This window comes from Tenebrio molitor, chromosome 6, assembly GCF_963966145.1.
Source record: "Tenebrio molitor chromosome 6, icTenMoli1.1, whole genome shotgun sequence".
Taxonomy (NCBI): domain Eukaryota; kingdom Metazoa; phylum Arthropoda; class Insecta; order Coleoptera; family Tenebrionidae; genus Tenebrio; species Tenebrio molitor.
The window spans coordinates 21,580,732-21,607,242 of NC_091051.1; the positions used below are offsets into that span (position 1 = coordinate 21,580,732).

Consider the following 26,511-nt stretch of genomic DNA (forward strand, 5'->3'; position numbering starts at 1 on the left):
ATTGTCACATTGACAATAAAGAATGGGTTATATTGAATTTTTGAAACTGTCACAATTTTGATGTCCGTTTTTTTTTACTCCCAACTGCACCAACAACTTGCCTTGATTATTTTGTTTTTCCATTCCTGAAAAACAACGTCTTCAAAAATAGGCCACTGTAATTGCCCACCATCAACAATTTTAGTTGAAAATGACATGGAAGAGGATGAAACCGGGGAAAATATTTAATTTTTATAATACACTCTTAATAACTTTTTTACTTTCAGCATATCTTGTATATTTCTTACCAATACCCGTCACAATGATCGTTTGAAGAGTTCTACTCACTTTGAATTTTAAGTAATTCATTGTCTTAGAATATTTTTTTTTGGTATCATGTTGTATTGGTAGGTGCTATTTAAGTTATTCTTTGCTAAAGAATATCCGACAAACAAAACATTAAACACAGGAAATAAGATTTTAATGAAAAATGATAAAAGCTATTTTTTAGAAATTTTTTTTATGTATTTTGAATTAGTATCTCGTATTGTCAAATTAAAAATTTTAACACGTAAAACAACCGACAAAAACACAACATGGAAGTAGTCCAAACTTTTCAATATTTTATTTAAACAAAACAATTCGGTTGCCATGGTGACCATAGCACTCCCGATTTTTGAAAATATCCTAATTTAACTATTATAAAAAAAAAATAAGCACAAATATAATTTCAAGATTATTTATTAAAGAAATCATAATGAGTCGCTTTTTCTACCGGTGAGTGTATTTCCCACTATGAGCGTCAATTTTTAACCTATAAAGGTTTTAGTATTTTGTATTCATGACGCAAAAAAAATAAATTATTACAATCGGAACTCTTGCTACCGGTTCCGAAATAACGCCGTATTTTTGTCTATCGTTACTCCACTATATGGGGCATTCTAAAATCAAGAATACGCCGGAACAATTATTGTTATTATTACTATTATTACTATTACAATCGCGGGTGCCATTGACGTCATACAAACTCAGGTGGACACAATCACACAAAACGAGTGGTTCAAGTGTGACAAGAAAGTAGGTAATTTCCATAGAAGAAAAATATCGGAAAAACAAGTAAAAGAATTAATTATATCGTTAGATGACAGTAGCAATGTTTCTTATACAGTTTTTAATAAAAATGTGTTTTTTTATTGCTTATTTTAAAGAAATCACAGTTTTCTGTCTCAATATCCAGGTTGGCTCGAACAATTTCCCGAGTCCCCCTCTGCTTGCAAAAATCGCAACATCTTGACCTGCCGCGCCGGTGTGTCCGAGTTGAGCCCGCGCGTTAATGCCCTGTAATCCGATGTCCGAGTTGGGCCCGGCTACCTGTAATAATCCTCCGCCGCGCCGCGCCGTCTTGACGGCATCGGAGTTCAGTACCTACCTACTTGGGGTAATCCTTTGACAATTCTGTCCATTTACGGTTATACCATAGCAAAAGAATGTTTCAAAATTAACATTTTTATTTCAGAAATATTTACATTATTTTACATAAGAATGTACACAAAACATTAGATAGATACTCGTAGATGCAAACAAATAAGTCAATTATTATTTTTTAATTACTGTTAGGGCGTATTATAACAAACAGCATAACGAAATCTAACCAGGATATAGAATTATTCGCTTCAAGTTGAGTTTTTGGGAGAGGAAGTTGGACAGATCTTCTGGCTTGCCACAGATTCTTCAGCGCACGATCCACGTCATAAGTGAAAATCTGATCCAAAAAACCATTTTGTCGCAATTCTTGACGCAATAGTTTTGCAGGTTTGTGTGTTAAATTGTCTAGAGCTTTTCTTTTGACGCCATTACTCAGTGCTTGCCTCTCTATATTTTCTTCTTCCGGGTGATTATGAATAAGATCACTGCTGATTACATTCGTTGGTTCGGAACCGAAGGTTTACACTTTTGCAAGGCAGTTTGATTTTTTGTTGACACAACCCCATCGAATTTCATCGTCGTTTAACTTGCCACACAAAACTTAAAATTATTCACTACAAGCAACTGTTTCTGTTATTTACAGATTCACTAGCAAATATTCAAATGGAACTAAAATTAAGATTCATTTTTATAATTAGTTGTTGGCCGGGTGGCCCGACTCCTTATCGGATTAGGCGGTGAACGGATTGGGGATACTTGGGAGCGAGGATTATCTCAGGTACCGGGCCCAACTCGGATACGCCCTGACCTGCTGCAATGGGTTTTAAACAGTTTATGGTTAGGGATTGATACCCAGCTGTTACGGCGCAATAAAGCAATTGACTATATTCTCACTTATTTCTAGAAGCTCTTTACATAAAGTCCATTCATTTTGTATTGAACTTTGACATATTCGAGTTATACTGGTACCTACCCGAATATTTAGGAATTTTTTGACTGAGGTTTTGTCACTAAGTTTTCAAAATCTGACACGCGTTGCCAAATGAAAGTTTGAATTCAAAATTGAAAGTAAAAAATATCACACAAAGAATAGGCTGTTTTTCTTCAATGTATTTTATCCATAAAATGGTTCTTCTAAATAAAGTGTTCCTAGGATCCTTGTAAATTCTACCATTCAGTTATGCCTTTTGAAACAATAGTGGTATTAAAACGTTTCGACTTCCTTGACTTTTTCTCAAACAACAATAATGAGAAAAGAAATATTTATGGGTCCTACGTAGTGTTTTATTTTTAATTTTGTTTAATTAGGTTCTAACGAGAGGCCGTACCTTCGGAAGGTTTTTCAGAAAATAGAATTAAAACGATTGAGCACACTTCACTTAAATTTTATTTAACAAATAATCGAATGTGGTGGCGTTTGGTCCCAACAAATGGTAGGAATAAATAAATGAATTTAAAAACAGAAGTTGATGGACATTTGACTCAGGTAAATTTGACTCGCGGCTCGCGAATTGAGATTTGACTCATGAATAAATGCCTAAGCTGGGCAAATACAGAACTTTCTGGCGCGAACAGCATTATACGAGTTTGAGATGCGAACTATGTGATCCGAATAGGATATGAATTACGCCCTGGAATCTTATAGATCACCCTGGTCTACTCCGGTGGTCGAAAATAAAAGGGAAAAAGGTTCTAACAGTCCCATAGGGTACCTCTCTTCACGTGTCAGCTGGCCTAGTTTGGTCGCTGGGCCCCTTGGGGGTGACGCGGGTAATTTTTTGCTCTTACGCCGGACCACAGCTAATTGAGTGCGACGGACACTGGCGGTAGCTTCCCGAACTGGAGACTCCAAGGCAAAGGTAATGAATGGAAATGTTTTATAATGATTGTGTACTAGTTCCCCTTGACGAGAGCACGTTTCCCCAATCGGTAAATGCAAGAAGATCACATACTTCGCGATAAAGAAATTAATTCAAGAGTCACGTGGTCATCAAAAGCTCAAAGAAAATAATATAATTTTTATTTTTAACACAATAGTGAACTAATGTGAATAATTAAACCGCGACTACAATTTAAGTATGTACAAGAATTAGAAAAATAATTTACCTTGTAAATGTAAAGCACGTGGTCACAAAATGGCTGCTGGAGGTATCGAACGTACCTCCGGCTACTTTTTTGATCAAACCCCGAGTGAATCAAAAAAGCCCCGTTTCCCGTCCCGCATTCGGTTTTATCATTTCTAGCGCACCCCACTTTCGCAACCCCTACTTGACCAAAGTGACCAATCAGCTCGGTTCTACTTTACGCCGGTTGCGACACCTTTTCGATATCTCTAGTACTCTTGAAATTACAGATTCCGTTTTCCACCATTATTTTAAATGTTTAAATTTAGACTTTTGTTAGGACCAGACCGAATGTACATAATTTGTTGTTGAATTAAAACTCTGAAAAAGAACACTAAATTACTGACTCTATACACCCTGTATATCATATTTTATAAAACGTACCCCAATGCGGTTTCCTATAGGTTACTTCGCATTGGCGTACATTTTATAAAACATGATATACAAGGGTGTATTTTTAAAATGTGCCGAAATTTTACCTACGAGGTTGTAGGACAACGTAGAAAACTAAAAGCAATTTTTAAAAAATTGTAGCTGAAAAAATTAATGTCATTTTATTTTTTGATAGAATTTTTTAAATATTTTTTCCGAGTTCTACATGAAGCCAGTAGCTCGTGATTAAAATATCTGCACAACTTTCAAAATCACCCTGTACAATAATAAACCTCAGCATCAAGAAACAAAGACAATTAAAAATGGACCAAACAGAATTAAAATGAAACAAACAGAATTAAAATGGAACAAACAGAATTAAAAAGAAACAAATTAACATTATTTTGAAACCTAAATTGGGCTTGAAACGCTGTTACGCAAGTACCATATCATGCAACTAAATTCCGTTGATCTGCTACTTCTAAAAATTTTTCTACAATGGTTTGATTCCCCAAACTGTTTTAATTATTAATTAATTCGTAATTTTTATTCTCTCTCTCCCTCTCTCTCTCACTCTCTCACTCACACTTCTGATTTCTACGACTACCTGACTTTACCGTTACCCTGTTGTCTGTGTATTCTACCGGGCGGACGCCAACTCGGCACTTTATTATACCTAGGTAAAATTTGCAATAAAGTACAACAGGCCATCTCGGCACCGGTAGCCCATGGATAACCGGCCAACTCGGCACCGCGGTCAAGCCAACTCGGCACTGTCTACCTGGGACGGTCTCTTTAATATCGCAACCAGTGACTAGAGTTCTTGCGGGAATATATCAGGGATTATAAAATGAGATGAGGAAATACTTTTTTTTATAATATACAAATATAATGTTATTTTTATAGGACATTTACAATTAAATATTAACTACAAGACTACTAATTAATTATTAATCTTATATCTATTTATCTATATGAAATAGATTTTACATAATCATATTCTGATATTTGACAATTACCATATTCAAATATTTTCTGAGATACAAATTTCTCCGCTTCTTTTACTTTTTTGGTTTTTGCAATTATTTGCGTTCTAATACTCTGAATTTTTATGTATATAAAACACTGATACTCAAGAAGAGTTTTTACAAAAATACTAATACATATTTAGGTGCGTAAGGTAGAACGATTTAAAATAAAATAGTGCGTAGCAAACAAAAATTATGAAGTGTCTATAACGCACCCCTTAAGAACTTAAGTGCAATTTCTCGAACTCCTAGTGCGGAAAAGCAGTACACCAAAATTGTACCTGCCGTTATGGGGGTGTTATAAGCAATGGTTGATGCGGAAAAGACGTCTGCCCTTCAGGAAATACCCTGTACTGGGGGCATCATATAGATAGGTAGTGAGTGGGCGCTTAGTGTCGAGTTGGCCTCTTGGGGTGTCTTTGAAAACTACCTGCTTTTTTTGGTGTCGAGTTGGCCGGTCAATGTTTATTGCTTCTAAGGTTTGGTGTCGAGTTGGCCTAGACCCATTCTACCCACTCCCTTTCTACTTTGCTTTGTTACTTTTCTAACTAAAAGTGCAAATGATTCTAGTTATTTTCTACGACAAAGCGCTCTGTTTCTAATTTGCAATTCTCGCCCTTTAATTACAATTATGCCACAAATTTGAGAATGCTAAAAAAAGTAAATTAACCTAATGAACATTGATTTGGTGGTTTTCTCAATTGAAACCTGCTAACATTAAATTCATTAATTCAATTATTATCCCCTGATTTTAACTGGACTCCCCAAATTGTCGAACGAGTAAATTTTGCAAAGTTTCTTTTCCCATGAAAAATGTTATCTTTGTGTTGTGTTCGGACAGGACGCGTACCTGCATTTTCAAAGAAAGGTTGGCAGATTTCACTTGACGAAGTGGTATAGTTTTCCCATTTATAATTTGGTTTTACTACCAGCCCTGTTGTCAGGGAGTTAAATACCCCGACAATAGGCAACTACCGCCATAAATCCTAGGACTGTAAAAGAAGGTCCGTTGTCTGTTGTCTGACTCAGAGCCTGACTAGGCTACAATATCTTCACGTCTATTGCCAAAACCGCAAACACAGCCCCTAATAATTGCACTGCCATAAAACCAAATTATAAATGGGAAATCTATACCACTCTTGCCGACAAAGGCGATAAAATTTACAACTGACCAGCATTTCCGTAGCAAATGAACGGTATTTAAAACATTTCGTTGAAATTATTTTAAAAATTAAAATTCTTAATTTATCGAACCTATTCGGACCGTTAAATAAAATAAATAATCGTATACCTTCTGGCTAAGGCCAAGTGCTAGATGTTTTCAGGTCGCGCAAGCGCCTCTAACATGGCCTAACGACCACTACTAAGTAGTAGCCGGGACCGACAGCTTTACATCTCCTCCGAAAGATGGTTGTGATTTGAAAAAACCTGATGATTTTACGGTGAATCGAACCCGGACCGTTACAGTATGTTTTTGTCTTACGACCCATCATCTTTCTTCACCTTAATTATCAGTTTTATCATGTATCCAGTTCTCTTCTTTCAGGAGCATTATCGCAACTATGTTGTCCAAGATAATGTCTCTTCCAATGGCAGTTTTCACTTGCATATACCGGGTGATTCAGATTGGTATTCGCGCCCCTATATCTTTTTTATTTTAAGAAAAGAGTATAGCAAACCATATATATTTGTAAATCGCTTATGAAACTACAATCGATGACATTGTCAAATCTTCTCTACGATGACATATGTCAAAGTTAAGACAGTCAACTTTTTTTTTTAAATAGTACATTATACATTTTTTAATCTATTCTTGTAAAGCTTTTTTTTCTATAATTGATTCAAAAAATTGAAATTCACGCATAGTTATCTGTGCATGAAGTGGGTCATTTTCTTACGTGTCTTTTTTTTACATTGTTAGTAAGATCGAAACCATAGAAACCATACAAAACAGTGTGTGAAATGCAATTTCACGCATACGACTATTTCTGTTTTTCATTTCACGCACTGTTTTTTATTAGTTACCTAGCAACATGGTCACTGCATTGAAACTTCAGAGTTCCTTCAAAAATTTGAATTTTTAATTTAAATTTTTTGAATCAATTATAGAAAAAATATTGTTTATATTTCGTGCGCGAAGATGTTTTTCTGCATTCAAAGGCTTATACTGCCTCGACCTTCGTCTCGGCGTAAAAGACCTTTTCATGCACAAAAAACTCTCTTCGCGCACTTAATATAAAAATAACTATTTTCTACATTTGAATGTGTAAAAAAAGTTGACACTTGCAATAGGAAAAAATCGAGAAAAAAAATAAAATATGATTTAATATATTCAATTAATATATTAAAAAAATAATGTGTAAAAAAAGTTGACACTTGCAATAGGAAAAAATCGAGAAAAAAAATAAAATATGATTTAATATATTCAATTAATAAATTAAAAAAATAAAATATGATTTAATATATTCAATTCCACAATTTCAGAAGAATTGGAATAATTGCCAATGACTTAATCTTTAATTCACCTAGAGACTTGGCTCGTTTTAAAGCTTTGCAATGCAGACAATCAGGATCTTGGTTACATGCAATACCTTCTCTGGTACTCTTTTAGATAACACTTCCTTCCAAGTTTGTATTGGTTTAAGATTGGGTTGTAATCTTTGTACACTTCATATTTGCAAATGCAATGCGAAGGTTGACGAAATTGGCACCCACGGTCTAAGTTGTTTCAAAAGCAGTGGTAGATTTTCAAGACACACTGAAATTAATTCTATTATCAACCGGTCTTTAACTTCAATTCATGTGAATTCAACTTTAGAACCAAACGGACTGTCTCGGGACAACGGAAAACGCCCAGATGGGATGACTTTAGTACCGTGGATTAAAGGTCAACCTTTGGTTTGGGACGTTACTGTTGTAGATACACTTGCAGACAGTTACGTATTGAAATCATCTGAAGTCTCAAGTTTTGCCGCTGAAATGGCTTGCAAACGCAAACATAGCAAATATAGTTCAATCATTTCGTCAAACTACGTGTTTAAAGGTTTAGCATTTGAAACCTAAGGCCCTTGGTGCAAACAAGCCATCGATTTCATTAATGTCATCGGAAACCGACTTATCGCGGAATCAGGCGATTCAAAATCAAAGAAATTCCTTTTCGAGAGGATTTCCCTTGCCATTCAACGTGGAAACGCTGCAAGCATTCGGGGCACTCTTCCAGATTCCGCAATATTATCGGAAATTTTTGTATTATAAACAAAAATGTTTATGTAATTATGTTATTAATATAAGCTCTTACTTATTCGAAAGTGTTATTTTCTAAAAAGAGCTAGTTAGCCATGGAGACAATTGAATTTTGACATTAATAGCGTCAATTATTAAAGTACCTACATCTAAATAAATAGCTATGTTATAACCTACATTTAAATAAATAACTATGATATAACATCTGGCTTCGAAACCTAACTTCTTCCTGACTATACCGCTTTGATCGGGTATTTCTCGGTCAAATAATTTTATTTTTTGGCTATGTAATTCTTAAAATAGTGAGTTGCAGGGAACCAACATAACGCGAATTTAGCATAGTAAATTCAGTATGGATTTGGTATTTCGTCCGAGTCTCAGTTTTCTGGCCGAGGCGCACCCGAGGCTTAAAACAAACAAGGTCAAATAATTTTATTTTTTGGCTCCGTGGTTGCCTTGTAAATAGTGACATGCAGGGAACCAACATAATGCGAATTTACAAATGTTTGGCCAACTAGCTCTTTTTAGAAAATAACACTTTCGAATAAATTAAATCATATTTTATTTTTTTTCACGATTTTTTCCTGTTGCAAGTGTCAACTTTTTTTACACATTCACATGTAGAAAAAAAAGCTTTACAAGAATAGGCTAAGAAATGTATAGTGTACTATTAAAAAAAAAGTTGACTGTCTTAACTTTGACATATGTCATCGTAGAGAAGATTTGACAACATCATCTATTGTAGTTTCACAAGCGATTTACAAATATACAGGGCAAGTCACGTCAGGCTTATTTCTGAATTTATTTTGTACGCAACCAAAAATACTAATGAGTAATGACGCTGACTACTTGATACCGTTTATAATGTGATTTAATTTAGTCATCAACGTAAGTATGTAATTTGGCTAAAAATGTCAAAATGACAGTTGATGAATTTAATTTTTCATTTCATTAATCAGGACAGGATAACGTCATTTTGACATTTTTAGCCAAATTACATACCTACGTTGATGACTAAATTAAATCACATTATAAACGGTATCAAGTAGTCAGCGTCATTAGTATTTTTGGTTGCGTACAAAATAAATTCAGAAATAAGCCTCATGTGACTTGCCCTGTATAGGGTTTGCTATACTTTTTTCTTAAAATAAAAAAGATATAGGGGCGCGAATACCAATCTGAATCACCCGGTATACCTTACTTTCTCTGTTTCATATTCTGGATAGGTAACTTATTAAAACATCCATCTCCACTTAGTGCCTGGAGCAGACGAAAATTCATTTCCCTACGCTTTCTTTTTGTCCAAATGTCGATGTTGTGTATTAAGACCTTTTCCGCTTAGCGCCCTCCATTCCGCTTGTCAGCATTTCGCGGTTGTCCTCATATCCTCGTCTGCCGGGGTTCTCAAGATTCCCTCTTGTCCCCGATTGTCCTCTTGTTCCTCGATTCATATAATTCTCACCGTGCACAAAGATATTGCCTTGAAGAGTGTCATGTAACAGGTACATGCTATGTTATTATAGTATTTTACAGTAGAAGTCCGTTAGGATAGCCTTTACGGCCGAACCAGAAATTTTGTGAGACGAGCTCGCAGAGGGAGTCGAATAAAACTGGCGAGGCAGTAAAGGTCCTAACGGACGTGTATTGTACAATAGTTTTTGTGATATCTCTACGATTCGTTCACAATTATCTTTTTGAAATACATTTTTTCAACGCCATCGAAAAAACCGAATGATTAATAAGTGTGCGGAGGACGTCGTCATGTCAACCGTTGTTTGTGAAAAAAAATTGTCTGAATGTTGTTTGTCAGATTTGTTCAACGCTTAAGGGTTCCCACGCACTAGCAACTTTTGTTATACTCGTAGGCAACTAAATAGTTTAGTCACCGAAAAGAACGAGCACCGCCCACTGGCAACTTAATAGTTGCTTATACAGATCGGTTTTAACACAGGCATTTTGTGGAAAAAGCAACTAAATAATCGCCGGGTGCGCGGCGCTACGTTAGAACAAACCTGGTTCATTTACCGGCAACAGTTTCCTCCTAAAATAGGACAAGTTTTTAGTTGCTTCGATTTAAAAATCGCCCGTGCGCGAGGTTACATTAAGTTAAATGTGTTCTATTTCTGTGACTAAATAGTTGCTTCGCAAAAGTTGCTAGTGCGCAGGGTCTAACTTTCCGTTGAAAATAAACGGCTGAAATCAATAAAAAATCGCGATCAAGATATTCCCGATGTCCGGATGGCCGCAGAGCAAGTGAGGTCATCGATATTCCGTGCAAAATCGCGCTTGTGTTGGTGCTAAAATTCTGAAGCATCATCTTCGATCTCATGTACATCTGCTAGTGGCATACGGATTTCGATTAATTCAAGATGTGTCCCATAACATTAAACATTAATTATTTTACCAATTGTAAAAAAGTTGAAATAGTTGAATAGTTAAAAAAGTTGCTATAGTGATTTAGTCATTCATAACGGCCGCTCCCGCTCATAACGGACACCCTTAACGGACTCCGACCGTTATGGGGTTGTTTACATGGTGACAAACAGTCCGGAAAGCCACCTTTAACAACTAGATATTCCAAAAAATCATTACTGTAACCAAACATCTCACAACCACTCACGGTGTCACGGTTTTGTTTAACAAATTTGATGTTTACATGTCAGTTGTCAAAAAATTTAGTTACTAAATCGGGACGTTTAGTGACTGTAAACAGGCAAAATCACATGATTGAAAAAAATATAATTTGACCTTGAAAAGTTCAATACAAAATGAATAGACTTTATATTACCTAAACTGCATAGAAAGCCATCAGTTTTTTGCGAATCCGACCTACAAAGGGAAAGTTTCCTTGTTAGTATTTTGATATAAATAAAAAATAAGACAAATGATTTTATCATTTTAGATAAGATATCAAACATTATCTTGACATAATGCAACATCTGCACCAACAATTTTCAATTTGTTTTGACTGTAACTCACTTAATAAAAATGTATGTATTTTTAAGGAATTGAAAAATACTGGGTGCCCCAAAATTCGAGGAACAACTCAATGGGGCAATGTCAACTCATGTTAGAAAATAATGAGAAAAATAATTAAAAACTTCTATAGCTTTTAGATTTGAAGATGTGGGGGCTCAAAAGGTGCAGTCTTGATCTCGTTTATTTTAAATATTAAAAAAGATTTTGACTATTTGTCTTTTACTAGCCAGTGGCATAATAATTTTGAATAATTGTGATCAGGTTTGCAATTATTTACTTACTTCATTATTTCCAGCATTTCCAAGAAGTGGTTTTACGTTGGTTTTATCTCAAATAACGTATGGCAACATTACTTTGATTTTTCTTTCTTATTTCCATGGGTACAACAAAAATGAAATATTTGCAGACTATTGGGATACATAGAATGTTTTTAAATGTTGCCATATTTGTGTAACAAATAGGTCCATATCTTCTACAAAAAAGAATGATTTTTTTAAACATTTTTAACGGATATTTTAATGACTACTTTAACAATGAACTGCTAAGTTGTTCCGCCAATTTTGGGGCACCCAGTATACACCTTTTTCGACATTGTATAAATACAGGGTGACTGACGAAAAACCTTTGACGCTGTATCTTACTTATTCTTTATCTGATTTGAATAAATGACACATCAAATGAAACAGTTCGAAAAACACTTCATTATTATCCTATTCGATATTTTTTTCGACATCTATTTTTTGACAGACGATAGCCAACTTTTTTTTTTAATTACACTCTAAATATTTTTTTATTCTTCTGAATATTCGTACATTAAAAGAAAAAACAAAAAATGTTTTTTAATTGAAAAAAATTGAAAATCAAAAATCAAGTAAATAATCAAATTTGTAAACAATACAAAATCTATTCTAGTTGCTCAAAATTTCCTCGATGCTGTTGCAGACACTCGATACCTTCTAGAAATGCCCACTTTTGCATTCAGTAAAAAATTTCGGGGTTTTTCCTGACAGACTCGGACTATCCTCTTTTTGGGTACCAGTGGATTCAAATCTGGGGATCTAGTGGGCCATCGAATAGCTCCATGAGCACCCATTCGTCATTCACCAAAATGATTTAAATGATTTAAAAATACAAAATTAATGCGTGCATTATGTGGTATGGGCGCTGTGTTCTGATGAAACACGACTCTATTCAACACTGCTAATGGTATCTCATACAGAAAGTTGCTTATTTCGTTTGATAATAAATAATATGATATTTTGTTTGATTGAGACTGCTATCAATAAAAAAGGGACCCACTAGTCCATTCTATCTTCAAAAATGCCGCACCACACGTTAACACTAAATTGTCTTTGGAAATTTTCTTCCACAGCAACATAAATAAAAATTTATAAAACTGTTTTGACAAACGAATATTCATAGCTTACTTAGTCATTTCGAGCATTTAGAACAAACTTCTCTTTTGTTTATTTTGGTCACTTGATTTTTAAATTTTGTACATTTACTCTTTAATTTCTTGACTTTTATTTAACGAATGGGTATAGTTCTTTGCATTTTTATATTCAGAAGTGTTTTTTCAAAATTATTTCATTTGATGTGTCATTTATTCAAATCGGATAAAAATAAGCAAGATGCAGCATCAAAGGTTTTTCGTGAGTCACTCTGTATATTCCAATACGGTTCGACACAATTTTACAAAAAAGCAACTCACGATGAGTGATAAATGCCGATAACCTTCTAGTATCGAATTACAATTCTAAAATTTCGTTATACATGTATCTATACAGTGTGGAAACTACTTATGGAATAAATTCAGTAATTTCAAAACTAATGACATTTGTCAAAAAGGTCAATTTTTATTTCTTATAGTGCTTATTTTAAGTTGCTTCATTTGTTCATGACGTCATTCATTTTTGAGCTATGACGTCATCATCAATTTTTTGAAATGACAACCCCCACTTTTTTCTTCCAACGATGAACCAACGATAAAATTTTATTTATCTACGATCGCGTAAAAAGTAGGCGCTTTTTGCACTAAAAATCGTTGTCAAAGTTGACATTTAGAGAAACTGACGGAATCGTTCTCTAAAAGTTTTAGAGCACGATTTCTCGCTTTTATGGCACAGAACTGTCAGAATACAACAATCGAATTTGTTGGAAACATTGTTTAGGTTGCTAAACGACGTGGTTCTCAAACGACTTTGGTTATTCATGAAATATTGAACCAATGAATTATTTTATACAAATTTATGTTGAAACCGGTGTGATGATCTCATGATCGTAGATAAAATGTTGTAAGACATACGTGTAAAAAGTTCCTTTGTTGCACTCACATCTTTTAAAATACTCCCTCGTACCTCGGTCGTATTTTAAACCCGTTCGTGCAATAAAGGATAACTTTTTACACTTATATCTTAAATAACTATTATCTATGATCGCGTAAAAAGTAGGCACTTTTTGCACTAAAAATTGTTGTCAAAGTTGACGTTTAGAGAAACTGACGGAATCGTTCTCTAAAAGTTTTAGAGCACGATCGAATTTGTTGGAAACATTGTTTAGAAGTAGGTTGGTAAACGACGTGGTTCTCAAACGACTTTGATTATTCATGAAATATTGAACCAATGATAATTATTTTATATAAATTTATGTTGAAACCGGTGTGATGATCTCACGATCGTAGATAAAATGTTGTAAGACATACGTGTAAAAAGTTCCTTTGTTGCACTCACATCTTTTAAAATACTCCCTCGTACCTCGGTCGTATTTTAAACCCGTTCGTGCAATAAAGGATAACTTTTTACACTTATATTTTAAATAACTATTTAAGTTCAATGGACTACATTTTATTTTTTTAACCGCCGGGTCTTTTTGTTTAAAAAAAATATAGGTATAAAAATACGAAACACGTGTTCTTTATTTCATTTTTCATTTTTTGTATTAATTTTTTATTTCAATTTTATATATGTAATTTGAAAAAGATGGGCAAATTAACTGTGTAGCCTTTGCGAAACCTGGCCTGTATAGCAATAAAAAACCTAAGGAATTGTCAAAAAACGCGTTATTGTTTTTAAATATGGCATAGCTAAACAATACCTCATTTTTCCTATCTTCGTATTTTTCAAATAACTCGAAAATTAGTGCATAATGACGTATTTCTAAACTCTCGCAGCTGACGTAATAGAACAAAATTCAAAAAAATTATATGCGTTAATTATATATCTTTGATAAAAAAAATCTCAGTAACGTTCAAACTTAAAAATTTAATGAAAGTGGTCGAATTTCGACCGCTGGGTGACCTCTAGTTTTATTAAAACAATATTCTTAAAAAAATTCTAGCATTATTAAAATAATTAACAAATGTTCCTTCTCCACGTTATAGTAAAGTGAGCACCAATACTTCTGGAAAGTTGACGCTTGGCTGATTATTATTTAGTAATTCGGGTAGAACGTGATAACGAACAATTAAATCACTAAAAATGGTTTGTAAGTCCTGATTTAAACAGTTTGGCCTAGATATAGTCAACATGATAGCGGTAGACCTTCATAGTTGTTAACTTTAAACATATAAATGTTAGTACCAAATATTTTCCAATATAAAAAAAATAAAGTGGACTATTTTCACTATATTTGTCGTAATTATATGGTAATAATTCATGTTCAATAACTGCGAACGCTAATAAATAAATAATCTGAGTGTTGTATCAAGTTAGAAACACAAGTGAAAAAACCTTTGACCTTTAAAATAATGCAGCATTAGAGGATACCGATCGTAGTTTATTAATTCTTTCATAAAAAAAATTGATAGCTAAGCACTGTAAATGTACAATAAGGGAATCTGATAATTATTCGGTTTCTTTAAATTTGTCAAATAACAAGACCTAATTTTTTTATCGGATAAATTTTTCAATTTTACGAAAACTGTTTGCTTTGACAATTTAACGAGTTCAGTTTGGGCCATTTTTATTCTGGTTAGGCCCGAGAGCTTTACCTCGAGGATTTAACCTTTGAAAAAAAAATGCTCAAATATCAGCGAGTAAAATTGTCTAAAGCAAAAATGTTTAAGTGACAAATTCACTCATGTTATGAAAACAGTTGATATTGACCAATAGTGTGCCGAACATCGCGAAAAAATCTAGTCATGGTCAGAAAATGCGTCTTCCACCGACAAAAATCTCCCTTCCGGTGAAAAACAACGTTGACAAGGTTTTTGTTTTTGTTGGTAACACAAATTAATGAACAAAATGTCAGAAAATTATTTTGACGTTTTCCAAAATGGATTTAAAAAAACGTTTTAGAAACGACTCCAGCAGTGATATTGACTACAGTGTGAAAACAATTTGGCATACAACAGGTAAATTGTTGCAGGAAAAGTGCCACGATGAATATAAACTAACCTTTAATCCGTTTTGTGATGTTGTTCCCAATGTTTGTTTGAATTGTTCAAATTTTTCCGAAAAAATGGGAAGTCTTGTGATATTGTTCCTGAAAATTGGGAAATTTATCAGATATTAAAAATTAGGTCGTGTTATTTTTGCCAAGATTAATTCCATAATATATACAAGCTTTAACGTTAGGTAATTATTTATTTATAACACAGTTATTAAAAACACAATTATTAAAAACAATTTGAGAATCTGACAGGAGTAGCATGCAATTTTAATCACTTTTGACAGATGACAGAGTAGTACGACGTTTTTATCGCGATAAAGATTTTTGATCGAATGAAAGCAAGCGCTCTGATTGGCTGAACGCGCACGTTTGATGTACATACTATCGGTGGACATTAAAAGCTGGGACAGGATGACAATTGTATAAAGTCAAAAATTACAAAATTTGTATCGGTTAAATTTGGTTTTTTACGAAAAGGTTATAAAAATTATGATGGGGTGAACGACGTTTGTCAAAACCATCAAGTTAAAGTTCAGTTTGTTTCATATTGAATGATATTGTTTGTTTTCCCAATTAAATAGTTGGAAATTATTCACAAAATCGGTTTTTTGGTAGTCAAAACAGGTAGGTAACAAAAAAACATTGAAACTCGACGGGGTAAGAGTTGATTGCAAAGATGTAATAATAGTTAAGCTGACAATTTGTGACAAAAGCGAAAGTTTGATACACAATGAAAAAATTTTGGATGTCCTAGCTTTTAATGTCCACCGATGGTACATACTATAGCGGCCAAAATACTTTGGTCGTCACTTTTTGACACTTCAAATGTAAATAAAGTATTAATGTCAATATACATGACAATTTCAAATTATTCTTGTCAAAAATATGGCATCTTCAGTTTTTGATAAATACAGAGTGTCCCAGAACTGGCGTACATTTAACTGCAAATGTAAATATTTATTCCGAAATGGATTCTGCAAAAAAAAATTGTTTAAATCCTTTTGTTTTTAAGTTACAACGATTTTAATTTAACCAATCATCGTAGACAAATATTAATTCAATCCAGCGTTTCGGTGACAGGGTTCTTAATCTCTTGGCTGGGCATATTTGGCCCAACTCCGACTCTGAGATTAGGGACGGCCCGTAGCGTTGGCCCAACTGGTTTACGCCCTGTAAATATGTAGTCCCAAATACCGTGAGATCGAAAAAAAAATAGAGTAGGAGCTGACCAAAAATTTCAGTTGGCAATTCGTTAAGATTTCAATTATCTGATGTCAGTCTTAAAAGTTAGGTTAGTGATTTTGAGAATGTTGAAATCTTGATTTTCATAAAGAATTTTGTGTGACCTGTCGGTTGAGAATTTCCTCAGCTAGTACAATGAAACAATGAGATTTAAAACTCCTGCACCTTTATTTAACGTCAACGGTGAGCATGGAGCACGCGCACGCTGCTTGTTTATAAATCGATCCAAGATCCACCGATCATCGATCAAACAATATTATCCAGAGAGGTACAATTACTGCCTCGTGGAGTAAAATGCCATTAATGACGCGAAAATTGTCATTTACAAGTGAGGTTAAGTTTGTGTATTTATTGTTTTTGCGTAATTTTTACTTTGTGAATCATTTAAATAACACCAAATCACAACAAATGCTTTTTACATCTTAATTATATGTGCAGCAAATATAGTTTCAACAAAATTGCCCTTACAACGACTTGTAATCACGAAAATGTTGATAGGGTATAAAAATACTTCCCAGGTTTCAACGTCTCTTGCGACGTTCGATGAACAGTAAATACCCTGGTATCAACTGAAACTATTATATACACTTGCCACCAAGCTTTTGCTTATCTCACAATTTTCCATAAGAATGATTAAAACACCGTATTTGATACTTTCTGAAAATGTAAACAAATGTCAAATTTTGACGTTTGGCCTTCCTCGTGACGTCACACACTGTCTTGCTTAAGGCCTGGAGTTAGAGATGGCAATGGTTGTGGGGGCTCTTATTGTCAAGGGGTAATTTCATGCACAATAGACACACGATAGAGAAAAAAATGCAAATCTTTTTAAGGATAAGCTGAACTGTACCAAATGATAGGTTAGTTTCTTGGGTTAATCTCTGCAATAATTCTTTGTTCACCCTCTTCAATAATTTCAGCTGATCTTTTTGTCGGTCGTCTACTGCTTTTTTTGCGCAGAACACTATCTGTTTCAAAAACATGTTTACGCATTTGTAGACTTTCTGGGTAAGTTGTTGGTTAAGTGCCTTGAAAGTCCGGAAACTTTTGTTGAAATTCTTCAAAAACTCGAGGTGTCGAATAGGACCAAGCCTTTCTCCATTGCTGAAGAAACACTGGACAATGAAAATTTGTTGCTCTAAAGTGAATATATTGTAATAGCAAATTTTAATAGTCAATAATTAATTATGACAATTTTTTTAACCCTCCACCACCCGGCGGCACGGCAATTTTGCCGGAGTACATACATTATTACGGATAATACAGGGTTATTCTAAATGATTGTAGTCGAAGTAGGCGTGAAAACTTAATGTAAAATTTATGGTTGCCGCTCCACATAAAAAAAATCATCAAAATGATGTGTTAAATTGGGTGCAAAACAACTCAATATTTTTAAAATTGATTGTAGAACAACTCAATATTTCTGGATTCAATCGTTAATTTAACAAAAATAAATAAAATCCTCATCACCGCACTTTTCACCTAAAAAATGACAGTGACAGCGACACAACTGACAGTTCACATGAAAGCGGCAAAAACGTAATAACATGGGCATGGCCTACTTCGACTACAATCATTTAGAATAACCCTGTACTATCAAGTAATAGTGCAGTGCTTATCAACATAATTACCGACGTCTCGCCTCCACATTTTGACTTTTTTTTACAATTACCATCGTAATGACATTTGAATTAAATTTTTACGTGCTGCCAACTGAAGTGTATTAATCATGGCCATCACGATTTTTTGTTTTCGATCGCACGGTACTTACTTGTTTTATTTCAACTCTTAGCAGATATTGTCATCTTTTGTCTTCTGAAAAATTGGGCAGACATGTGTGCCACTACCACGGCCCGTGTCACTCTTTTCCTTGTAAAGTTATTTATTTTTTGGAATAAATTCATCCTACTTTATATCAAATTTCAATGGTTTCCATCTAACCTTTCGATCAGATCGAGAGAAGTGACAGATGATTTGTTACTTATCTGACAACTAAGCGACGCTACCGTGGGGACCGATTGACCGATTTGAAATGTCAAAAATTTCAAATGAGACGGCCTTATAGACACGAAAGTGCATATGAATGAAGTAGGCCATGATTTAGATAGCGTGTGTTGCTTTTACGTCCAACAGATGGCGCCGTTAAAAAAAAACATGTTTTTAGCTGTTACAGGTGTAACATCTATAACGGGTGTTTTTTTAAATTTGGCGTCGAAGTAGGCGTTGAACTGTCGATTGTGAACGCACTATACAGGTTACGGATCACGGATCAGCTGTTTAAATCTTACGCTATTACACGAGTGGTGCGATCTCAATCGACTCTCCAACGCCCACTTCGACGCCAAATTTTAAAAAACACCTTTATAATAACTATAAAACAACACGCCTTTATTCGAATGCAACATTGTGTCAAAATTTCAAAACAATCGGTGAAGAACTTTCGGAGATCCTAAATTTTGAACAAACGAACATTTACATTTTTATGTATATCCGTACCTTAGAGCAAAACTGTAGTCATTGATTAAGTCCAAAAGTTCCACTGTTCAAATTTTACGCTCAATCTGCCACTGTACTGTCGCGAGCAAAAAAAACTGGTCGTCAAAATGATGTTTTGGCATAATGGAAAATTGTAAAACGGTTGTAAATATCGTAACCTATCATCATGTTGTATGACATTAATTGTCATTTTTTTCTCATTTTTTTTGTGACACTTTGTTGACATGGGTATAATCAAGCAGGGAAATTTTTGAAATTTGTGATTAACTAAATTTTGAAATGACATTGACGACCAGAATTTTGAAGTGAAACTTTTTATGGGAGGGTCTTGAAATTCTGATCGGCAACCTTTTTGTGTGACGAAAAGTGGTGGGGGTAAACACTATTGGGTCGAGTGGGAGCAGTGTCTCTGTCTTTGTCACACTCACGGCATTTATCGATAATGTCCTCTCTTTGATTTGGAAGCTTAAAAATGAACAATGAGTTACGCATTTAGATATTGTTTAGTGTTATCGTTGTTTATAATTTATTTTCTTCATTAAAATATACAATTTTGTTGTGAATATGCTATTTAAAAGTGATTGATGAATAATTACAATGTTTCCCTGTAACCTGTAATACAAAAGTTTCACTTCTATCGTGCGTCTTTACGACACATTCTGTTTTTTTTTGTCGCGACAGTAGCTGAAGCGATCTTAGGATTAAATATGCGAATATGTCTGACATAGCATTCGATGAACAGTATTAAGTCCACATCGTTCTTGGAGCAAAACCGTTAACAAAAAACCAAAAAAAAAAACAAACATCTTGTTTTGGCTCTCCTGTAAAATTTATGTTTTGTGACTTAATACAGTTCTGCTCTAGGGTACGGATATACACTGCCCCAAAAAAGTTAAGGATATTGCTGTTTGTGAACAAGGAAGAACAGGGATCATAATCGATACACATGTGTAATTCCATTCAATTTCAGCCGAATCGATACAGAATGGAACCAAAAAAAAAGTAAAAGCTTTGAAATTAAATAAAGTAAAAATTAAATTAAATAATTTTTGTTTTAATTTCAAATAATCGATATTTCGTCCTCGTACCCGTATAACTTCTCTAATACGACGAATTAAGTTGTCAATCTCTTCCTGGGCGATCTGTTGCCACAAAATAGGGAACAAGTCACTCAATTGCCGAATATTCTCTGGATAAGGTAAATATTCTGCGAGTGTTTCCAAGGTCTCAGGCGGGTTCAAGTCCGGTTGAAGTCCGGAGATCGTGCAGGTAGCTGAAAATGTTGAATTTTCTGCAAATCTAAGGTTTCCAAAACCAATCGTATCCTGTGCAGACGAGCGTTATCGTTCACATATCGAGAATATCCTTAACTTTTTTGGGGCAGCGTAGATTGTACAATTCACAATAGTTCAAGTTGCTCACTCAAAACTATCGAGCAATCAAATTAATTTCTAATCAAGTCATCCATGAATTTGAATCCGTATTGATATGATTGATTGTTGAAATCTAACCTGCGTTTCAAGCAAGGAGGTTAAAATGAGAGGAGAGAAGGCCATTTTGAAAAAGTGATGCCACCCGCCAAATCGTGGAGAGCCATAAAAGGTTGCTAAACAAGGGTGGTTGGTGGGTATGTTATCAGTGGTGTATCGTCCACAGTAAAAGACGGGGCGCACAGATGCATTTATTGTAATTTGTAACATAAAGAACATGAAAAAATTTAAAAAAATAAAAGCAATACATTTATAATTCAGAAAAAACTATAAGTACCTACAGTTAATTATAAAATTATAGAGTACACCTAAAAAATCCAGAAGTCGATTTATTACAGTTATTTCCACATGTATAGATGCCTTTTTGAAATTTGAACGTCATATTTTTTATACAGGGTGTTAGGGAATGGTCTCCCAAGAATTTCAGGGTGAGTTTGTGAGGGAAAATGTGGTCGAAAACCTTAACACCATTTTTTCCTAACATGAATGGTTTTCTTAAAAATAAAAATTTTAAATAGTGCGCCCCACTGTTTGAGAGCTTTTGCACCATTTTATTGTTGTGATAATTAAATAAATAGTTAACATTTTGTAATGAAAGTCAATTGCTTAGCAATCAAAAACAACAATGCCTCATGTCAGATTTTATCGAGTACCTACTGTCACAATGACGTTTCGGTTTTAAATATTTCCCTTGGATAATAGATCATCAAAAACTACCAGGACTGCATTTTTTATTGATAAAATCAATAATTATATTCGAAATATTTATCTAAATTCACCACAACAACAATGAACTGAAATTATTTGTGCAGCTTCATTTGTGATACCACATCTCGATCAACCTCTGAAGTGATTTGAAATCGAGCACTGATCGTAATAAGATTCGTTAATTTCTGTGTAACTTTATTGATTTGTATTTGTATTGAAAACATTCATAATAAATGCTTAAAATATCCTCCGTTTGCCGTTACATAAGCATACCTTCGGACAGCAGCTTTGGCATTCCAGTTACATTTCCCATACACAAAATGCATATCTGCATACTCCTCGATAAAATATTCTGGCGTTGTAAACTATTGTAATCTTTGCAGGTGACAGATAAAAGATAGTCAAAGTGTAGACTTTGACAGTAGTAAATTTCAAATCGTTACCAAGCAATCATTTTTAAATCGAAACATGCCAGATTTTTTCGTGCACAAAGCAATATTTCAGCAGTCCCAAAACAGCAGGGAACAATTTTATTTTCAGAAAACGGTTCAATTTATCTAAAAGCGGTATAAAGGTTTTCGACTACATTTTCCCTGATAAACTCACCCTGAAATTCTTGGGAGACCATTCCCTAACACCCTGTATAGGTTAGGTAAGTTTAACAACATAAAACGTCACATCATAATATTGTCCTCTGCACGGTGTTCTTCGCCACGTTATAATACTGGGCTACCCTTCGGATTGACCACCCTTCTTCTAATTTGGAAAGAATGAGCATTTTCGGTTAGATTAGGCATTTTATTTGTCAAAATTGACATTGATCATTGACAAAAAATGTAAGTGCATTTCACACTGTAGAAAATTAGGTGTACTCTATAATTTTGAAATTAACTGTAGGTACATGAAAAAATTATGGTGGGTCGTTCAAGGACGTTCACGGTCATAAAAGGTTGCTGGAGAAGGAACGATTGGCTTCACTTTCAATGCATTACCAGCATAGGGCGCCTTCCCTCCTCTTATTTTAACCTCCTTGGTTTCAAGCTGTGTTTATTGGAGCGTGGAGTTCAAGTAACGACATACGATTTCGGATTGACAGTTGACATATTTCATATAAACTATTGCAACGGTGGTTAAAATTACAACGCATTTAATTGTATAGCTAGCATTAGGATCTGCCGAAAAATTGAAATTAATAACAAAATTAGATGTGGAGGCTACAATTATTTCGGATCTATTTAAAAATTACATTATCAAAATTTTTGGAAATAAAACCAATTTACAAAGTCTTTAAAAGCATATCAATTGCAAAAGAAATACGGATTCAAATGCATGGATGACTCGATTACAAATTAATTTGATCACTCGATATATTAATCATAATCACAAACGATACATTTCAATGACTATTCAATTCACCTGTCATTTTTCAAATATTAACCAATAAAATAGCAGATATTTACTTTCATAGCCTAGCAAGAGCAAATTCCAGCAAATATTCCACTAGTGAAAATGTAACTGTGTATTCCACTAGTGGTTGCAGTGAATATTTTAGCCTTTCTCCTCCAGCAACTGAGAAAACTGACGCCATACCGACTCTCGTGACTTCCATGTATTTTCCGGCACGTTTCTTTGCAGATTTACGAACTAGCTTTTGAAATATTTTATTTTAATTATTGATTTGGTTCATTGAATAGTCTGTTGAATACAATTCGTAGTCAAAGACAGTACAATATTTTTATGGTGGTGTCACTCGTGGTTATTGCTCATTACGCTTGCGAACACCATTCGTGCTGCGCATTCATGGTGTTCATAAAGCGAATGACCATTGGTGATACCACCACAAAAATATTCGACAATCTTTGACTACTCGTATTATAACTGATATAATTTGATAACATACATATGTATTGGGTGATTCAAAATGATTGTGGCCAAGTGTGGCAACTATGTACGAACATTTATGTGGCAACTGTGTGGGTAGGGTAGAGTTGACAGTTCATAGTCGCGCAATTTTGTAAGTTGTCAAATCAATGTGTAATGGAATTGAAAAAATCAAATGCACGGTTATGAAATGTCATACAAATGTCAACTCTACCCCATTCACACAGTTGCCACATAAATTTTCGTACATAGTTGCCATACTTGGCCACAATCATTTTGAATCACCCAATATGTACTATGGCGGACAATAAATTTAGGCCGGCCTGTCATTGAGTTGACATCAAAATGTGAAGCTGGCATTATGTTCAACTAACCCCATTTTCGATTTTTGTTATTCTTGTCATCGTGACAGCGATAATGAAAATTAAAAATGGGAAAAGAAGCGTGCACCAGAGAGAAGTGCTACTACAAATCAGTTATGCTAGTGCGTAATGATCTGTAAGTTACAAAAAAGGCGAAGGAAACGCCAAACAGCTTGAAAACCTTCAGTTTGACAAACTGACACATCAGTCATAATGACAATAAATGGTCGCTTGCATTGACTTTTTTGAAATGTCAGAAATTTGCCGGTCTAAATTTATTGTCCGCCATAGTACTCACGTCTAACAAACAGGTCGCCTTGATGTCTATCAAAACATTTACAAAAACGGTTACTTTCTGATTTAAACTATCATAATTATTGCATGGGACAAAGCAATTTAAATAAATTAGGAAACAAACATTATGAACGTCATTAACTCATTACATTTTTTTTTTTTTTAATAAAGATCGAATTAAATATAACTTGTCATATCATGGATCACAAGTATTACAAAATCATCTACATACTATATTATTTTTAGTGTTAAAAATAAGTCTTTGATGTACAGTCGCGAGCAATCAATTTTGGTCCTTAAGGTCGTTCTTTGACGCAATCAAAAATGCTCCATTGTAAACCAGTCGTAAATATCATAACTAGGGTTAGGCCGAAAATAGTTGGCGCTCCCCACCAGTCCGCTACAGCGTCGCACCGCTATCTTTTCGCTGCGAGCGTGAACCGTGGATCGTTTTATAATACGAGCGCGCTGCACTGGATCGTGATGGTGGGAGGTATTCTTGACGCGCTCACTATTTTTCGCCTAAGTCTAATCATAACCTATCATCATGTTGTATGACATTAATTGTCTTTTTTTTTGACACTTTGTTGACATGCGCATAATCAGGCGGGGAATTTTTTTAAATTTTTGTGACAATCTAACCAAATTTTGAAATGACAATGACGACCAAAATTTATTGCTCGCGACAGTATAACTTGAAGCTAAATTTACTCCAAAACAAAATGTTCATAAAGAGTAGACACTTGTTTACTGCAATTTATGTATAAACCATTCACGATTATTTCAAATTCGGACTATCTATGAAAATCTGACATTTTAGTTGGCAGTATTGTGATTTGTCTTAATAAATCTATTTTAGGTTATAATTCAACCGAACACTGCTCCCAAGTTGTTACATTTTTTAAATAATTGAACGCATTAGGAACAATAATCGTAAAATTGTAATTGAAAAAAGTCAAAATGCGGAGGCGAGACGCCGGTAATTATGTTGATAAGCACTGCACTATTACTTGATAGTAATATCCGTAATAGTGTATGTACTCCGGCAAAATTGCCGTGCCGCCGGGTGGAGGTGGGATAGTACGTATTGAAATGAAACATACATATTTGTAGGGCAGTTCTGGGTAACTTCTTATTAACTAAATTAATGACGGAATTGACAACAATGCGAATATTTAAAAACGAAACGTCATATGACAGGACCTGACGCCAATCTAACAAAAAAATATCGCGGCCTCCTGCGTGTTTAAAATAATCGTGAACGGCATATATGTATAATCTACATATTTAAGTTCGATATGGTTGCCTAGACACTTCGAGATTAAATTTAGTAGATGATTGTGAAAATACTTTGACAATGAGATTAATATAATTAGATCAAGACTAGGTATCGATGTAGTTGGAAATATTTTGTAATCTAAACGAATGTCAGATTTGGTCTTACTAAAAAATAAGACTAAAAAGAACCGAAAAAAGTCTAGAAAGCGGCAGTAGATTCCGAGTTCAAACATTTAAGGATGTACTGCTCAAATTAAATTAAATTGCATAGTAAAAATTTGCAAATCAAATTATCTATATAATATTTGGTATTTGCCGCTATAGTAGGAGACACCACTGGCAACTAGAGTTAGTACGGTTCTATATTAACGCATTGATATTTAAAAAAAATGCTTACAATGGAGCTCAAGTGCACTGAAATAAAAAACAACTGCCTAGTGATAATTATAAAATTAATAACGGCTAAATAGTCACAGTATTGTGTTACGCCTTTCAAATTGCACATAATTTATTTGCATTTAATATCTAACTTTTTTTTAAATGGTTTAATGTATTTTTCAATTATCACCGCACGTGACGAATTATGGGAGTCTGAACTGAAATTTTCCTTCCAGTTGATGAATCATTCGCCTCAAGATAAATTCTTTGTCTATGCACAAGTCCATATAGTGTATAAATTTAAATATATAATCATAAATGACTAATGACCGGCACCGAGCAAAGTTCTCAAATTATTGCAAACACATCATGGCGATAATAATACATTTGATAATTATTTACCACTATACATCAGCTAGAAATTTTCATTAGTCGGTTTATTGACAAGTGATAAGTTTATTTCAAGAGTTGTCATTGTTCGTTTAAATTAAAAATAAGAACAGGTGTGTAAACGATACAATCAAGAGGTTAGTAATGTAGCATAATTTAATATTCGGCTGGTTCTGTTTACAGAAACCTTGAATTGATTAAATGTGTTTATCTTGTAACCATGTAAAAATTTAAATTTGTCGCAGTGAAAATTAAATGTAGCGATCAAGGTGCTTGCAACTTGTAGGCATATTTTCAAATATTTTTTCATGTTCTGTTTCAGAAAATTATGCCTTGTACGCCGACCTGTCGCAAATGGACGGTGTTCGGATTCGGTACCTTTTTCCTAGTCTTAGGGGTGTTTCTGGTTTTGTGTTGGAACGACGTGGTTCAGTTGATTAAAAATCAGGTAATT

The 26,511-nt window shown here is 34.2% G+C and overlaps 1 protein-coding gene across 6 annotated transcripts in view; it reads left to right on the forward strand.

The window, feature by feature from the left end:
* Positions 1–26,511, forward strand: part of LOC138132625 (protein croquemort-like) — a 53,194-nt gene that overhangs the window by 16,208 nt on the left and 10,475 nt on the right. For 2 of the 6 annotated variants that reach the window (XM_069050210.1, XM_069050208.1), the window contains exon 2: positions 26,380–26,505. In XM_069050210.1, coding sequence (XP_068906311.1) covers positions 26,386–26,505 — 120 coding nt within the window. In that variant the 5' untranslated portion in view covers positions 26,380–26,385. Of the gene's footprint in view, positions 1–25,979; positions 26,195–26,303; positions 26,327–26,379; positions 26,506–26,511 lie in introns of those variants that run through there. The other 4 variants (XM_069050207.1, XM_069050211.1, XM_069050213.1 and 1 more) reach the window with 4 other exon arrangements.